Here is a 15,454-nt window from a genome sequence, read left to right on the forward strand (position 1 = left end):
CCTAATCACCCTTTCTGTCTCCAAGGAACCAGAGGGATGCAAAGTGCTAGGCAGCTGCGTTCCTGAGGACGCCCATCAGGGTCCATCGACAAATCCTGATCCAAAGAGAGAAAGTGCCGGACGGGGTTTCAGAGTCTCCACCACAGGGGTTGGCGGAATCCCTGAAATGACTGCCATTAGATCATCTTTCAAATGTCAATCAAAAGCCAGGACAGATTAGATAGGGGTGGGGGTGGAGGTTACCATAAGGAGGGAGGAGCAGCTCAGAAAAGGAGGTGAAGAATGTTTGCCCCTAACCCAGCCAAGGGGAGGGTATTGTTTATATCTCCACAGGGAAAGAGGGACCAGACTTCAACCGGGTGCTCCAAGATGTGAATGCAACATGCCTGTGTGGTGTAGGGAACCAGTGGAGAGGGCTGAGGGGACGGCCCCAATCCCAACTACAATGTAGACACCTGCCCCTCCCACCAGAATAATTTGTTTCAGAGGATAGCACTGAAGCTGCAGATCCAGGAGAGGGACATGTCTGATCAGAGCACATGAGAACAAATGAAGGAGGAGAAAGAGAGAGTGGAGCACATCCCACCAAGCCCTGAGGATCATATCCCCGCTCAGAGCAGCCAATGCACAGAGAGGACCACATGGCCGGCCCCATAAAGAGACACAACACCCCTCACTGGCCCATAGCCCTAAGGGGGACAACACTGGAGACACAGTGTGGAAATTGCGCCCATCTGATCCCACTACACTGAGGCAAAACACTAAGGGCGTGCAACAGAGCAGCAAGGGAAACAGAGCAACGAAATCCCCAGGGAATACCAAAAATAGATTTTGGGGCCAGGGCTTGGCACCCCATCAGACTTGACAGGAAAACCCTCCTAAAGGCCAACAAACAGTCCTTGAACTAACTACAGGCCTTTCTTTTGTGTTGTTTTGTTTGTCATTGGATTGTTGTTGTTGTTTTCTTTTCTTTTGTTGTTTTGTTTTGCTCTGTCTTGTTTGTGTGCATGTTATTATGTCCATAGGTCTGTCTAAATAAAATAGACTGGATGAACAATCTTGAGGAAAAAACAACAGGACCAACAGTTCCAGGGGGATATGGGAGAGGGGGAGGTGGGGTGAAAGGAAGTGGTGTTAACAAATCCAGGGACAAGGGAACAACAAGTGATCCAAATCGGTGATGAGAAGGTTGTAGGAGGCCTGGTAGGGAGTGATCAAGAGTAATGTAACTGAAAGGAATTACTGAAACCCAAATGAAGGCTGAGCATAATAATGGGACAAGAGGAAAGTCAGAGGAAATAGAGGAAAGGCCTAGGAGGCAAAGGGCATTTATAGTGGTCTAAATTAAGACATGTACATATGTAAATATATTTATATATGAGGAAGAGGAAATAGAGCTATGTGCATATAATCATAGGTTTAGTATTAAGGTAGCAGATGGACATTAGGCCTCCACTCAAATCGTTACTCAATGCAAGAACACTTTGTTCTATTAAATTGGCATTCCGTGATGCTCACCTTCCTGACACGATCTTTGAAGACAAAGCAGGTGCATAATTAAATGTGGTGAAGAAAGCTGATGGTGCCTGACTATCAAAAGATACAGTGTCTGGAGTTTTAAAGGCTTGAAGTAAACAAATGGTCATCTAGTTCAGAAGCAAAAAACCCAAATGGAAGAATCACACCATCCTGTGTGATCACGAGGCGTCGAAAGGATCAGGTATCAGGCATCAAAAACAAAGAATCAAATCATTATGAATGAGGAAGAGTGCAGATTGGGGACCCAAGACCCATCTGTAGGCAACTGGACGTCCCTTATAGAGTCGCGGGGAGGAGACAAGCCAATCAGGGTGTAGTGTAGCAATGATGAAACATACAACTTTCCTCTAGTTCTGAAATGCTTCCTTCCCCCCCACCCTCACTATCATGTTTCCAATTCTACCTTACAAATCTGGCTAGACCAGAGGATGTACAATGATACAGAGAGGAACTGGAAACACAAGGAATCAAGGAAAGATGATCCCTTCAGTACCAGTGGTGAGAGTGGAGATACTGAGAGGGTTGAGGGTGGGTGGGGTGGAAAAGGGAACCGATTACAGGGATCTACATATAACCTCCTCCCTGGGGGATGGACAACAGAAAAGTGGGTGAAGGGAGAAGTCGGACAGTGTAAGAGCTGACAAAATAATAATTTATAATTATCAAGGTTATATGAGGGGGGAAATGACGAGCTGATGCCAGGTACTTGGGTAGAGAGCAAATGTTTTGAGAATGATGAGGGCAACGAATGTACAGATGTGCTTTACACAATTGATGTATGAATGGATTGTGTTAAGAGTTGTAAGCGCCCCCAATAACACAATTAAAAAAAAGAATGTTTACCCAACTCCCAGAATGATATCCCTGAACGTGTACCTGCAGAAATGTTTGCATTGGTGTATGTATGTTTTGCTGTGTGCATTCTCAACAACATTTTTTTTAATTGCGGCCCAAAGGCCTCTCAAGATAGCACAATAGTTCTGTGTCATGTCCTTAGTGGATGTCATTGTGCTAACAGGGCACTAATCCCACGGCCAAGCCAAAGCCATCATCCGATTTGAATCTGACTCAGAGCAGCCCCATAGAACAGTGTAGCACTGACTCACCGGGTGTCCAAGGCTATCAGTCTTTATGGAAGCAGGCTACCTCATCTTTCTCCTGCAAAGCGGCTGGTGGGTTCAAACCGCCGATCTTCTGGTCCGCAGCAGAGCGTTTAACCACTGCACCAGCCGGGCTCCAAGAGCATATGGTCAGTCCGTTCAAAAACAGAAGAAACTACCTTATTGGGCTGTAATTTTGCACCCAGAGTAAAGAAGACCATGGTTGATCTCTGGTATGACAGTCTCGTTGATTTCCACCCACTGTCTTTCTGATGTGGTGAGTTATAAGATTATTAATATCTCCTCCAAGGTTTTAATTGACGAGGATAACAATAATCGCTTTGTTTTTTTCTTTCTTAATGGAAAGTGATGGTTGAGTTTAATTATAAATCATATCCTGATAAATATCAACTTCTACCGGGTAAATTGTGTCAAAACATCTTGATTTTAGTGCAGTTACACCCCGCCAGCCACGTCCTTGTCTATCCGGGACACTAATTATCCTGACAGCATATGGCTCCATCAATTATCATTCTTATTAAACTTACATTTCATTTCCTGGAATGATATTAAACCACCGGAGGGAAAAAAATTTAATAGTAAACAGCATGGAACTAACAATGGGTTTAATCATTAACTCAAAGAAGACACATTATGTTTTTTTCTACATAGAACTCATGCTACTAACATTTTCTGTTGTAACCTGGTTGCTGGAAAAAGCACCGTTTAAGTGCGTTTACCTGACACCGGCCAGGTTCTGGAGTGGAAGAGAAAGCTCTGCCCATCTAGGGCTGCACCCTGAGAGGCCATCAATTGGAGCAGGCAGCCAGTCCAGGGAGCATGATGAGGCAGCAGATTCTGGACTGCTACACAGCCTCAGAAACCCGGGCCTGGGGTCAGATTGGGCTTGACCCAAGGTAGGGGGCGGGGGTGGGACAGGGTGGGTTTGGTGGCACAATGGTTAAATGCTTGGCTGCTAACCCAAAGGCTAACCCACCCAAGCAGTTCCCCGGGAGAAAAGCTTGCAGCTCATTCAGATTCCAGCCGAGGAAATCCTAGGGGGGCAGTTCTATGCCACCACTCGGGGTCGCTACGAGTCAGAATCCACCCGATGATATGAAACCCCAACAGGAAGGGGAAACAACTAGGATGGAATCATGCATGGTCCCTTTGCACACCAGTAGCAGGTGAATAAAAACCACACCCAACTGCCCGAGGTGTCAGGAAAGAGTCAGCTTGAGGATCCAAAGGAGTCTGGCAAGGCAACGCCTACGCTCTAGCCTTGGAAATAAAAGCAAAGAATGCAGAAACCATCAACCACAGAATTCCCGAGCTATTGATGTTATCATGGAAAAGAAATCACTGCAATTGAAGGATCAGAGAGACATATTCCCGGGAGAGACTTAGCACGAAAGTGACAAACAGAAGTTATGAATTCTCCCACAAGGTGCTCCCGCAGACCATGACAATCATTCTGTAGTGCTCAACCTTAGGATCCTGGTCCTGCTAAGAGTGTGCATCCGCCACAAATGCTACAACGACAACCACGGGGACACCATGCTCCGGTGCCCCGATACCGACAGCCTGGCTACCCGTGATAAGCGAGGGCAGACCAAGAAGCCCCACTTTTGCCCTCTCACCCACTAGCTGGGCACCCTTGGGGACACCAGCTCAACTCCCTGGCCTTCGATTCCTTCACCTGGAGAATTAAGAGGTAGGGCGAGATCCTGTCTAAGGTTGTGTACAGATTCTTAGGCATGGTGGTTTTTTTAAATGATTGTATTGTACAAAGAAAGAGTAGATCCCAACGCAAAGAGGTTGGGATAGATTGTGCCTAGGTGCCTGGTGGCACTGACGGTTGGAATCTTTGCTGTCCTAACGCATCCGGTGGAGCTGAAGAACGCCCTGGGGAGACGCTTCCGAAAGAATCACCCAGTGGAGAAGCCCCTGTGGCTTCCTCGGTCACTGTGGACAGGCCTTGACTTGATGGCCATTTGTTTGCTTGCTTTTGTTTTGAGCTTGTAGTGGTCCCTTCTAGACTAAGACCCTGGGGCTCTATGATGTTATCGGAAGAAAGAGATGATGGGGCCAAATGAGGGCCATGATCCTGTCCAGCATTAATGTCCTCTAATGGGTTTCACATGGGAAGAAATGCATGAAGTTGCTCTCAGCCAATCTTGGCTGGGTTTTATTTAATGGCTCCTTTTGATATTAGGAGAGAAAACATCCCCCTGTTTAATGGAAAATTGTTTAAACATGCTTTTAGCAAGCATCATAAAAATAGCGATTGCCCATAAAACCAAGAGCAGCAGCCTCAGGACAGAGTCTAAGATTAAAACATGGTCACAATGAAAGATGAGGACACCCCAAAGAATCAGCGAATCAACTGCTACCCTGTTGCCCATTTTGTCTTCACCCTACGGTGGCCTAAGAACCACAGCTCCTGAATCCCATTTTTATAACACCGTATCTCTATTCTTCCCTTACTCGCTGGGTGACCTGGGGTAAGTCAGGTCCCCGTTTCAAGTCTTCATTTCCCACTCAGGACCAGTCTCTGAGGCTGCTGTGCATGTTGACCAAGATGGTCCACGGAAGGCTTTCAGCATACTGCCTGGGGCAATATCAACTATTGATATTGGTGAATCGATTTCTCTGATTCTTTATCAATGGGAAGGGTGAGGGGGGATGTTGTCGTTGAGTTAATTCCAATACACGGTGACCCCACACGTGCAGAGCAGAATTGGTCCTAAGGGCTTTCAATGCTGTGATCACCAGGCCTTTCCTCCAAGGCACCTTTAGGTTAGTAGCGTGAGCCCCCAGGGATGCCTATGATTATCTGCTATCATTGTTCACTCAGCAGTTCAGCTCCAAAGCAGATTGAGCCTTTATTTTGTCCCCAGAACTGGGCTGGCACTGCCGAGACCACTAAGACTCACTGCTTTGCCTGCCTTTCTGGGCCTGGTCAAATCCAATCCTCAGTCTTAAACATTCAACTGAAAGGGCCACTGATTCCAGTAAGCCTTTTTGGACCCTTGCATCGCTGTGCCAGGTTGCCAATTGTTGAGAGGACCCTACTCCATGCTCCTGGGGGTCCTGCGTCTGCAGTTCTCATCCCACGGCTTTGTAACCTCCTCGGCAAACTACAACTGCCTTGCAAACTCATAAACTCATAGGTCTCTGGACCTAACGCTGGAGCCTGTGCACGACCCAGAGTCAATGGAGCTTACTGAATACTTGTAAGCAAGTGAATACAATGTATTAATGGATTGATATCATCTAAAAAATTAATTCAATCGGTTAAAAAGCTTGGGAAGGTAAATCTATCTATAGTCATAATGAGAGCATTCTTCCGCGATTTCTATAACACACAAAAGTCCAAGGCTGCTGTCATCCGGTTGATCACAGACTGTCGTGACCCCATAGGACAAAGCAAAACTACCCTGCAGGGTTTCCAAGGCTGTTGTGCTGATCTTCGTGGTCCATGGTGCCACCAGTGAGGACCACGGAGAAAACAGACATACATCCGAGTCTACCTTGGCTCTCCAGCGGCTGCATGTGTGGAAACAAAGCAGCCAGATCAATGAGCCAACAAAGAGTCAAAGTGAACTTTTGTTCCTGATTTTTTTTCAAGCGTCTGTGCTGACAAAAAAGAAAAGAAAGATGTTGTCTTAAACCTGTTTGATGGCGTTAATGCCAGTCTGGGTTATGAAGGCAGGTTCTTCCAGTGTTCCATTTCCCAGTCTCGGGGTTTCCCACTTTCATGAAAGTGGCAGATGAAATTGGTCAATAAAGTTAGAAACCAGAGGCCGTGGAAGGGCAGCTCTGGTCTCACAGAAGACAGCAAAGGAAAACAAGCCATCATTGTAAAAGTTGGAGAGGGGAAAGGAGCCCCGTGGGATGGGGGGGGGGGTAGTGGGAGGGGTAGAAGAACATGGAAATAAAGCAAAGGAAATGAGAAAATATGAGAATAAACTACTAAAAATTGTGTTAATCAGAGGAGGGAATGGGAATTATACCCATGCAAAATTTAACTAATAAAAAAACATGCAAAACGTATTTTTAAAAGTGTAATCATATCATTGAATTCAGGAGCTAAAGCAACTGCCACCCTTGGCAAAGGTGCTTGGCATGGACAGGTTGTGGCTGCTGGGGTCCCAAAACGGAGCCAGAGAATGTGGGCAGAGGGCGAGAAGCAGAAGAGGGGACCTGGGGACAGATAACTCCAGAGCTCCCCAGCTCTGAAAGCACAGGAGTCCCCATGCTTCTCTGGACCCCATATTCAGGGATCTCCAACCAACAGACATGCAATAAGAAGAATCCAGCTGACCTAGTTGAGGACTCCTGAAACATCGCAGTGCGACTTCATTCACTTTACAGCGAACGTTCCCTGTTTCCTCAGTGCAATTCCTCAGAGCTCCTGAAAGTAAGAAACTGCAGGAAGGACGCCACTGTCTTACAGAAGCTACATGTGATTAAAGCAGGAGAGGCTGTGGCCACAAGCTAATAATACAATGTGTTCTCTCTGAGGGGGTTCGGTGCAAGCTAAAAAATTAAATGTTGCTTTGATTTTGAATTTTCTGTGCTGGGATGATAGCTACTGGCTGAGTGGAAGGCTAGGATCCGTATTATTGATTACATAGCCATGGACTTTATCTTTCCAGAAGACTAACTTAAATTAGAACAAGACAAAAATGACACAGTTCTCTGAAAGAGATGGGATTACTCTGTAGGGTGGATGGGTCCAGGCTATACAATAAAACCCAACTCGCTGTCGTGGAATCGATTCCAACACATCACCACCCTACAGAGTGTCCTTGAGGCTTGGAGTCTTACTGAACCAGCTTGCCACAAGCTGAGCGCCCAATGAGCTCACACCACCGAGGGGCTTAACCACCGGAGCCCCTTAGGCTAAATACGAAGCACCCAGAAATATTACCTACCCATATAGACACCAATGTCACCATCGCCACCACCACGATCAGCAGCTTCCATGGTCACCGCCCCTGCTCCAGGACATCTATAAGTGCCAGTCTTAGCTTTCCTAATTTGACCAGGTTCTTGAGAAAGTTTCACTTTATTAAACTCTTGTCAGTGAGGACATTTTCGTTGTCCTTCTAGCCTCCCCAGTTCAGTGGGATCTCGAAATGCACATATAATTTCGAGCATTGCTCATTGACTCAGGATCCTTAGTCATATTCTCCAAGTCCCAGAAAGTAGAAACTTACAATTCTGTCTCTCATGAGGTCATGTCCCTGACTTCCAGCCCATTTGGGCTCTGAATTCAAGTACTAATGAAAGCCCGTGGATGGAGGGAATGAGTAGGTGATAGATTGAACAAACTTTTTTTTTTTTTTAATGAACGTATCCATCAAATAATTGGCCAAGCTTAAAATAGAAAACGATGCAGTGTCTTTGGTTGGGTGGCCTCCTTCCCATGAACTCCATTGTACTTTCGTTTTTGGTTGGAATGCCTTCCAGGGGCTGTGCGGTGGGGACATCAACAGCCACCTTTGCAGGCTGTGGTTCTGAACACCTAGGACCACTCTTTGTCCCCATCCTTCAGAGAAGCCAACTGGGACTCCGAATTAAACTTCTGGCTGGTTGTTCCTAATCCGTTCCAGGCGCCTTGGAAAAGAAGTGAACGTATGTAGCTCAGTGCTCCCCCGACCCTCCCGGGGTTCCAGACAGTTACATTAAAAATCACCCTGAAGTTAGAGGAGGGAACTATCTGATACATTGTTTTTGCTGCTGTGTGTGTGTGTGTGTGTGTGTGTATGTGTGTGTGTGTGTGTTTTGGGGGGCAAGGGGACGTATAGTCCAAATTCACAGATTTCTTGATGTAAAATCGTCTTCCCATAACCAGGGTTTAGACAATGGGTTTTAAAATTAACCTAAAAAGATCGACGTTCTTCATAATGGCCCAGACTGCTGACAAATGGTGCAGACTGTGATAATTTTACTGAAATTTGATTTTCACAGGAAAAAATTTAAATAAGCAATTCTTGTGCCCATCCGTCTGAGTGTCTCTTGTGACACTCCTAACCTCTCCAGTCTGATCCGTCCCTGCTGCTTTTCTGCTTCCACAAACCCTTGGGGGAAAATATGTGTCTAACATAATCGTGGACGTTTGTGTAGCTCATGCACCATTTTCACATACCCTCTCACCTTACTGAACCCAATTATCAATGTCTCCTTGTTCGTGGAAAGTTTTACATCCTCTGTAGTTTTTGTTTTTTCCTGATACTTTCCCGCCTTTTCTCTTGTAAATCCTTAAGACAATTAAGACACCAAAATCCTGCACCTCAATTTTCTCATGTTGGAGGTTTCAAAAAGTTCATGGAAAATGGAATTAAAAGATGATGGGGTTTTGCCACCAACTCTTTGAAGCCCCCTTGTATGCTCAGCGAGGGAAAGGGAAACCAACTACAGCCCAGGATGGAAATTAACTGAGGTTCAGGGAGATTCAAGCTGCGGTTGGTCTTCAGAGTCTTCTCGCCAAAGAGGTACAAAAGAAGGAAGGTGAAAATGAAAGGGAGGACAAGGATGTCATTCCGTTTTGGCCTCAAACCGACTTGATCTCCAGGAATGATTGGCTGCCCTTCTTAGACCTTCTATAGAGGACCAGGACGTTTGAGGAGTTTCTTATAATGGAAATGAAGAAAAAAAGCAAGGATAGAAAGAGAAGAAAGTACCTATCGCCTAAAGAATGAATTCTTGAGCACCTGAGAATGGGCCGCACACATCTCTCCTGGCGAGCCGCCTCTGTGCAAAGTTGAGAAATAACTTTAAGTGACCTCAAATGGGCAAAGCACCATTCAAAACAGCGTGCACACTCCCAGAGCCTCGGATCTTACGTAAAAGGTTTTTGTATGCCAGTATTTTTGAGAAGTCCTTAAGAACACTGAGTAAAAACAGTAAAACAATAGTCACATAGCATTCTGGCATTGTAGTCCAAGATCCCTAAGTCGTCTAAGCTCTAGAAAGAAATTCAAGATGACCCAGTCACCTTCACCTTAACAGGTTCCTGGGTATTTTTTTTATTAAGAAAGACCAATATGCAAAGCCCCTGCTTCAGAAGAATAGAACTACTCCCTGATAACAGTGTGCTGGGACCCGTTAGGAGCATGTTCACTTTGTTACAAGTGCAGGGAAGTGTCATGTACTGCACAGCTACTGTGCTTTTGTTGTATTTCTTCTGACACCGACAGGACTGCAGAGGCCAAAGAAGAAAATAAACTTAGTGGCCCAGGGAGGTGAATTTCAAATCAATTCTCCGACTGTTTCTGTGATATATTCAAGCGAAGGAGCCACACTATAACTCTGATAAGTGGAGACATTATGAATCAGAAGTAGTAAACCAGCATCTAACTAACCTGAAAACACCAGTCCAATTTACTGAGCAGGGGAGCGGCAGAGGGGTTGAATTAAAGGCGATCATATAGCAGCTGTAGGTTTACATAAATAAAGCAAAAAATCCAGACACTTGTCTGAATCAGTCATTTTCCAATAAGCATATTAGGCTGGTCAATTTCAACCTTCTTTGACACCCACCCACAGTACAAATTATGTTCTACGTCAAAACCCACCAGAAGACACGATCATTCAAAGAAATTTTTATCAGCCAAAATTTCCCCTTACTAAATAGCACACCTTCTCTGTTGTTTTCTATGACAGGCCTTTCTATTTCATTGTTTTAATAATTATATATATATATATATATTTGTAAGAGGCAATTTGAAAGTTATTGCTTTTCATCCCCCCCCCCCCAAACTTTGGGAAACTAATAAGGAAAATGAATGGTTCCTAAGAGTCTGCTCAGTTCTCGTACTTCTTAACCAGGCATATGCAAGCAGGAGAAGAAAGTATTTGAAAACATCTATCTATGTGAAAGAAAAAGAAAAAACCACAGGAATAGACCCTTCTTCTCTGGGCAATCAGAGATCCAAAGCAAAGAATTCAAATCCAAGAGGAAGGATGTGCTGGAAGATAAGCCGGAAAGGAGAAACCATTCGAAGACCAGCGTTCCAAGCACAGTCATGCAACCAGTAGGGTATTTTTAAAACTTTACTTCAGGCTCCTTATCATTTTGTCTGAAAACCATTTAATGCACAAAGTTTCAGATGGGGCATGTTACAGGGCTATTATCTGCCACTGGGATGATGGGCAAGTTCGAATAAAATACGGTCCCCTTCTTCTTTGACCGGGCTCATTTTGTAATTATTAGCGAGGCCGTAAATAATCCGCCAAGGAGCAGTCTCATTAGTGCCCATTGAAACTCAGTGCCATTAATTTGCAATAAAAGAACTGAAAATTAAGTGAAAAAGAAAATAGTTTCTGGAGTCCCCCAGAAGGTGATGGAAAGCGCATGGTACCACTGGTGCCTCCCTTCCCATGCAGGAGTTTCAAACACTCTGAATTACTTTTAATGGCAGGGTTTTGTTCTCCCATGTTTAAAGAAAAGAAAAAGGGGGGGAGGGGAAATGGGCAGAAGAGATCTATTTTTTTTCTTTCCAGGTGAATCCTAAATGAATACATGTGAAATTCATTTGAAATATGCTGACTTTTTAAAAGCTTTTGGTGGTTGACTGTTAAATCACCCATAAGGTTGGACCTGCTTCCGATGGGACATGGAAAAAGTCCTTTGGAGGGGGCTCAGGAGTTCACTCTTGGGTACTGGGGAGGGAGGGAGGTGCCCTGGCACCTCAGTCCTGTCTCATCCGCTAGCGAAACCTCTCCAGGAGTAAACACGGAGCAGAAAAGGCTCCGTGGCTTGCGGTGCAGAATAGCTGGGGGAGGCTGCACACCAGTCAGCCCACAGTGACAGGCGCAAAGCACCCCAGCCCAGTACCAGCCACGTGGGAGCCTCTGATCCCTCAAACCCACTGCAGGGTGTCCCTGTCCCGCGCAGGCCCAGACGCGAGAGAAGGGCAAGGGGCACATGGCACAGAAGGGAAGGAAGAAGGCCCATTCTATGTTTTTTGTTTTGCCTTGTTTTTTCAAGTGAGAAGACAGCGGATTGCCCACGGACGTGTCCTGGGCTCTCCCAGGCTGCCTTAAGCGACCTTCGGAAGGTGCAGCCCAGCCGGAGATGACCCCGCGTGCCACGCCGGCGCTGGCAGAGTTCATTTCAAAGCACTCGTGCTTCGATGTGACATGGTTGAAACTCACAGGACACCTATAAACCCTGGGCTGTCGGAGGTCACATGCCAGCAATAACTCAGAAATCAGAAACTTGCTGGCGTTCCCTCGATGCTCCTGGGCCCTCCGAGTGGAGTGCCGCGCGGCTTCGCTCCCAGAGCCCTGCAGCCCGGAGCGAGCCAGGGAGCAGGACTCGCGGGGAATAGAAGCCGCTCCCAGTAATCCTTGTCATTACTGAGCGCGCCCAGCTCCACGGCGACGTCCGAAATGGGAGGGGAAATGGCAAATAACATTCTAAAATAATACTAGCAACCGGAAAAAAAAACAAAAACTCTCTCGGTTCCCTCTAAGCCCAAACGTCTCCAATCCGGAAGGACGAAGAGGGGGCTCCCAGCTCCTGACTGCGCTGGTCTGGGGGTGTTTCTCCCCGCCCCCCACACGCACCGAGAGCAATCCCCGCGGCTTTGTCCACTTGGCCGCTGTTTCTGTTTCGGCGAGGAGGCTCGCCCGCAGCGCGCAGCGGGCGGAGAAGCAGTTCGGTTTGGGGAAGCGGAGCTCGAGTGCCGGCCGCGGGCTCCATCCACGCGGCGCCCCCGGGTGCACCGCCACCACCCCCGCGCGCGCCCCCGGGCCCCCGACGGCCGGTACCTGTAGTAGGCGGACGGGCCGGGCTCGTGCACCCCGTAGCCGCTCTGCTCATTCTCCAGGTAGTAGGGCACCTGCTGGCCGTGCGGGTGCAGGAAGGGCGAGAGCTGCTGAGGCTGGTGCAGCAGCAGGAGCTGGCTGGGAGACACGCTGGCCAGCGGCGCGAAGCCCCCCATGGCGTTGGCGCCGAATGCCGCTGCCTCGGCCCCCGGGCCGTAGGCGAGGCCGGCTTGGCCGTAGCCGGGCGCCGAGGCTGGGGCCGCGGGGTTGAAGTCGTACGCGGCGCCCTCGGGGTAGTTGTACACGGCGGGCTTGCTGCTGTCGGCGTACATGTCGCCCAGCGGCCGCTCCAGGGGGATCTTGAGCTGCGGGCGGCTCAGGGACTCCAGCTCGCTCCCTTGCATCTGGTGCAGCAGGGCCATGCCGGATGCTTTGGTGTGGAGGGTCATGGTCATGGTCAGTGGCCGAGTGCGCGGCGCATGTCTTGCTGGCAGCGCGGCAGAGGGCTCAGCAGCCGACGGGCCACCTGGAAAAAGAGCAGAGGCGGCGGTTAGAGGCGGCGCGGCGCAGGGGCCGCCACTGGGCCGGCGCTGGCCCTACCCGGGGAGCCGCCCGGCCGGAGGAGCCCGGCGGGCCGGATGGGAGCAAGTGCAGCCGGGGCTGGAGCGCGCCCCGCCCAGGCGCGGGCTCTCCGGTCTCCAACTTTAAGTACTGGTCTCCCGAGCTCATATGCATTACAAAGGTCCTGGAAGCTGGCCAGGGACGTGTTGCCTCGCACTGACATTGGCTTAAGCATCATTCCTGCCATCTCTGGTTGGGAGCGACCCCAGGGAGCAGCGTCCGCAACTCCGCCGGTCTCCGCAGCTGGGTGAGGGCTGGGTTTCCCTGCTGCGAGGGGGCACGGGCGCGAAAGGTGGCGCTGGGCCGACGGCGCTTAAAGGGAACTCGGAGGAGCACGACGCCCGGGGCCGGCCTTCTCCCACCGGCCGCCTTCTGCTCCGCGTGCTAGCCTCCGATCTATCTCTGTTTGTCTCTCGCGCGCCGCTTGCTCCGCTTTCCTCTGGCTAGAAATATGTCGTGTGTACATAGACATGACCCTGGGGCGGACTACACTGTAACTGAGATAGCGCAGCGAGGCTGGGGTGTGCGCTCGCATCTGCAGCCAGCCACCAGGCAGACAGATATATTTAGCTGCGCCTTGGACTGATAGCAAGGTTGGGGGGTGGTGATCGAGAGGGAGGGGGTGTAGAGAAGTAGGGCGGCCTTCAAGGTGTACTATACGAAGCGAAGCGAGAGGCACTTTGCCATCCACCGAGTTCTGAGGCAGGACGCGCCCAGCCAGTGTCAGCCCTTCCAGCCCAGCTCGCATGGTTGCATTTCACCACAGCGTGGTCCACCCTCACGTGAAGGATGAGCCACAACAAAACTTGGGTTAGGCGCGCATGGTGTCCAAGCCTTCCTGGGGTTATGCAACCAGAACTTCAGCAAACTGCATAGGAAACGACTTTTCAGACATAACTTGGGGCCCTAAGCTGAGCCATTGGCCATGCCTTACAGAGGCTGTGGGTCAGAACCACAGGTGTTGAAACGCTCTGATGTGTTTCTGTTCACTGATCCTATCATTGAGATTGCCTGGGTGATATGCAGAATCTAATATTCAGATGAAAGAGAAATGGGAAAGAAGAAAATAAGTTTTGAACTGAATTGAAAGTGGGTGTGTATATATACATACATGGACAATATTTGTATGCACACATCTCCTTTAGTGAATACACTCTAGAAGATGAGTGCACAGGGCTCATCACCTTGGCTAGTTATACTTGGTAACAGACTTCTTTAGCTTCATTCTCATAGAGTCAGATATGACCATTAATTCTTGACTTTAATGGTTCTACAAACCCCCAACAGTGTACCTCACCAAATGCTGGGGGGGGGGGCTTTATAAATGCCAGGACTGCTGTTAATGACACTGTGTTATTTGCATGCCAATAAGTATGCATTTTTATCTAAGTCTGACAAAAACAGACAGAGCCTTTGAAGGCTATATGCAAATGTAGCTGATATTCATAGTAAGCCAAAATAAAACTTAGCACCAATAACAACAGGTTGCAAGCAGAAAAAAATAAAAAAGCCGGGGCCGGGGATGGTGGTGAAGCAAGGGGTGCTTTAAAAATGCATCAGGTGAACCAAAGATGTGTCTCTTTCTGGTCAGCAACCATTATTGCCAAAGTCATTATTTTTCCTTTCAGTTTTAACGAATAATTTAATTTCTGTACATCACATTTTCAATTTGAAATGCTATTTGTTTGTGGTTTTGAATTTTTTGCTTGATCCACCACCCCCCACCTCCCAATCCCGGGCAAAAGCACTGCCTACGGCTCTTAAAAACCCGAAGCTGCCGACTGATACATAAATTGAACACATTCTGAAAGAGACAGGTGCGCTGCACACAAGCCCCCAAGGCAGGCAGCAAAAGCTCTCTCCTGCTTGGATACAGACACTGGCTAGCTAGGTAAGTTGCCTTCTGAAAACGCAAGAGCAACAGAGAGAAATCAAAAGAAGCCTACCCTGTGGGATCAGGAGCGCCTTTCCAGAAATGTTCCAGGGCTTGGAGAAGCCAAGGGCCAAGGCAGGAGGCTGGAGTCAGGCGTGTGCTCGCCTGTGCAAGTAGGTCCGTGTGTGAGCGAGGCAGAGCGTGTGGGGATGTGTTTGTGCATGGAATGGCAGGGATTCGGGAAGCAGCCAGTAGGCAGGGCACTTGGCAGCCCCTCCCGGCAGACACGGCAGCTGGGCTGCTGCTCAGAGCGCGATGAATGGCAGTGGGCAGTGAGTGGCCGTGTCTGCTCCTGAGAAGCCAGCTGAAAGGCAGAGCTAGAGGCAACGTGCCCAGGGAGAAGCAAAACTCCTGCCCTCTTTTGCTCCTCGCCCACAGAGCCTGGAAAGGGGTTCTGGTTTTCGCTGTCATCCCAAAGTAAGAGGAAAAACAAAGCTGTAAATCCTAGGCTCTACGCGAAAATAGAATGCCAGTCAAA

At 48.4% G+C, this 15,454-nt stretch overlaps 1 protein-coding gene across 1 annotated transcript in view; it reads right to left on the reverse strand.

Annotated features, from left to right (window-relative positions):
* Positions 1-13,046, reverse strand: part of ESR1 (estrogen receptor 1) — a 345,467-nt gene extending 332,421 nt beyond the window's left edge. Inside the window, exon 1 of the mRNA XM_075554364.1 lies at positions 12,426-13,046. Within this exon, the coding sequence (XP_075410479.1) occupies positions 12,426-12,877 (452 nt within the window). The 5' untranslated portion in view covers positions 12,878-13,046. The remainder of the gene's footprint in view (positions 1-12,425) is intronic.
* Positions 13,047-15,454: the final 2,408 nt, after the last annotated feature.

Source organism: Tenrec ecaudatus, chromosome 7 (genome assembly GCF_050624435.1).
Source record: "Tenrec ecaudatus isolate mTenEca1 chromosome 7, mTenEca1.hap1, whole genome shotgun sequence".
In the NCBI taxonomy this organism is placed as follows: domain Eukaryota; kingdom Metazoa; phylum Chordata; class Mammalia; order Afrosoricida; family Tenrecidae; genus Tenrec; species Tenrec ecaudatus.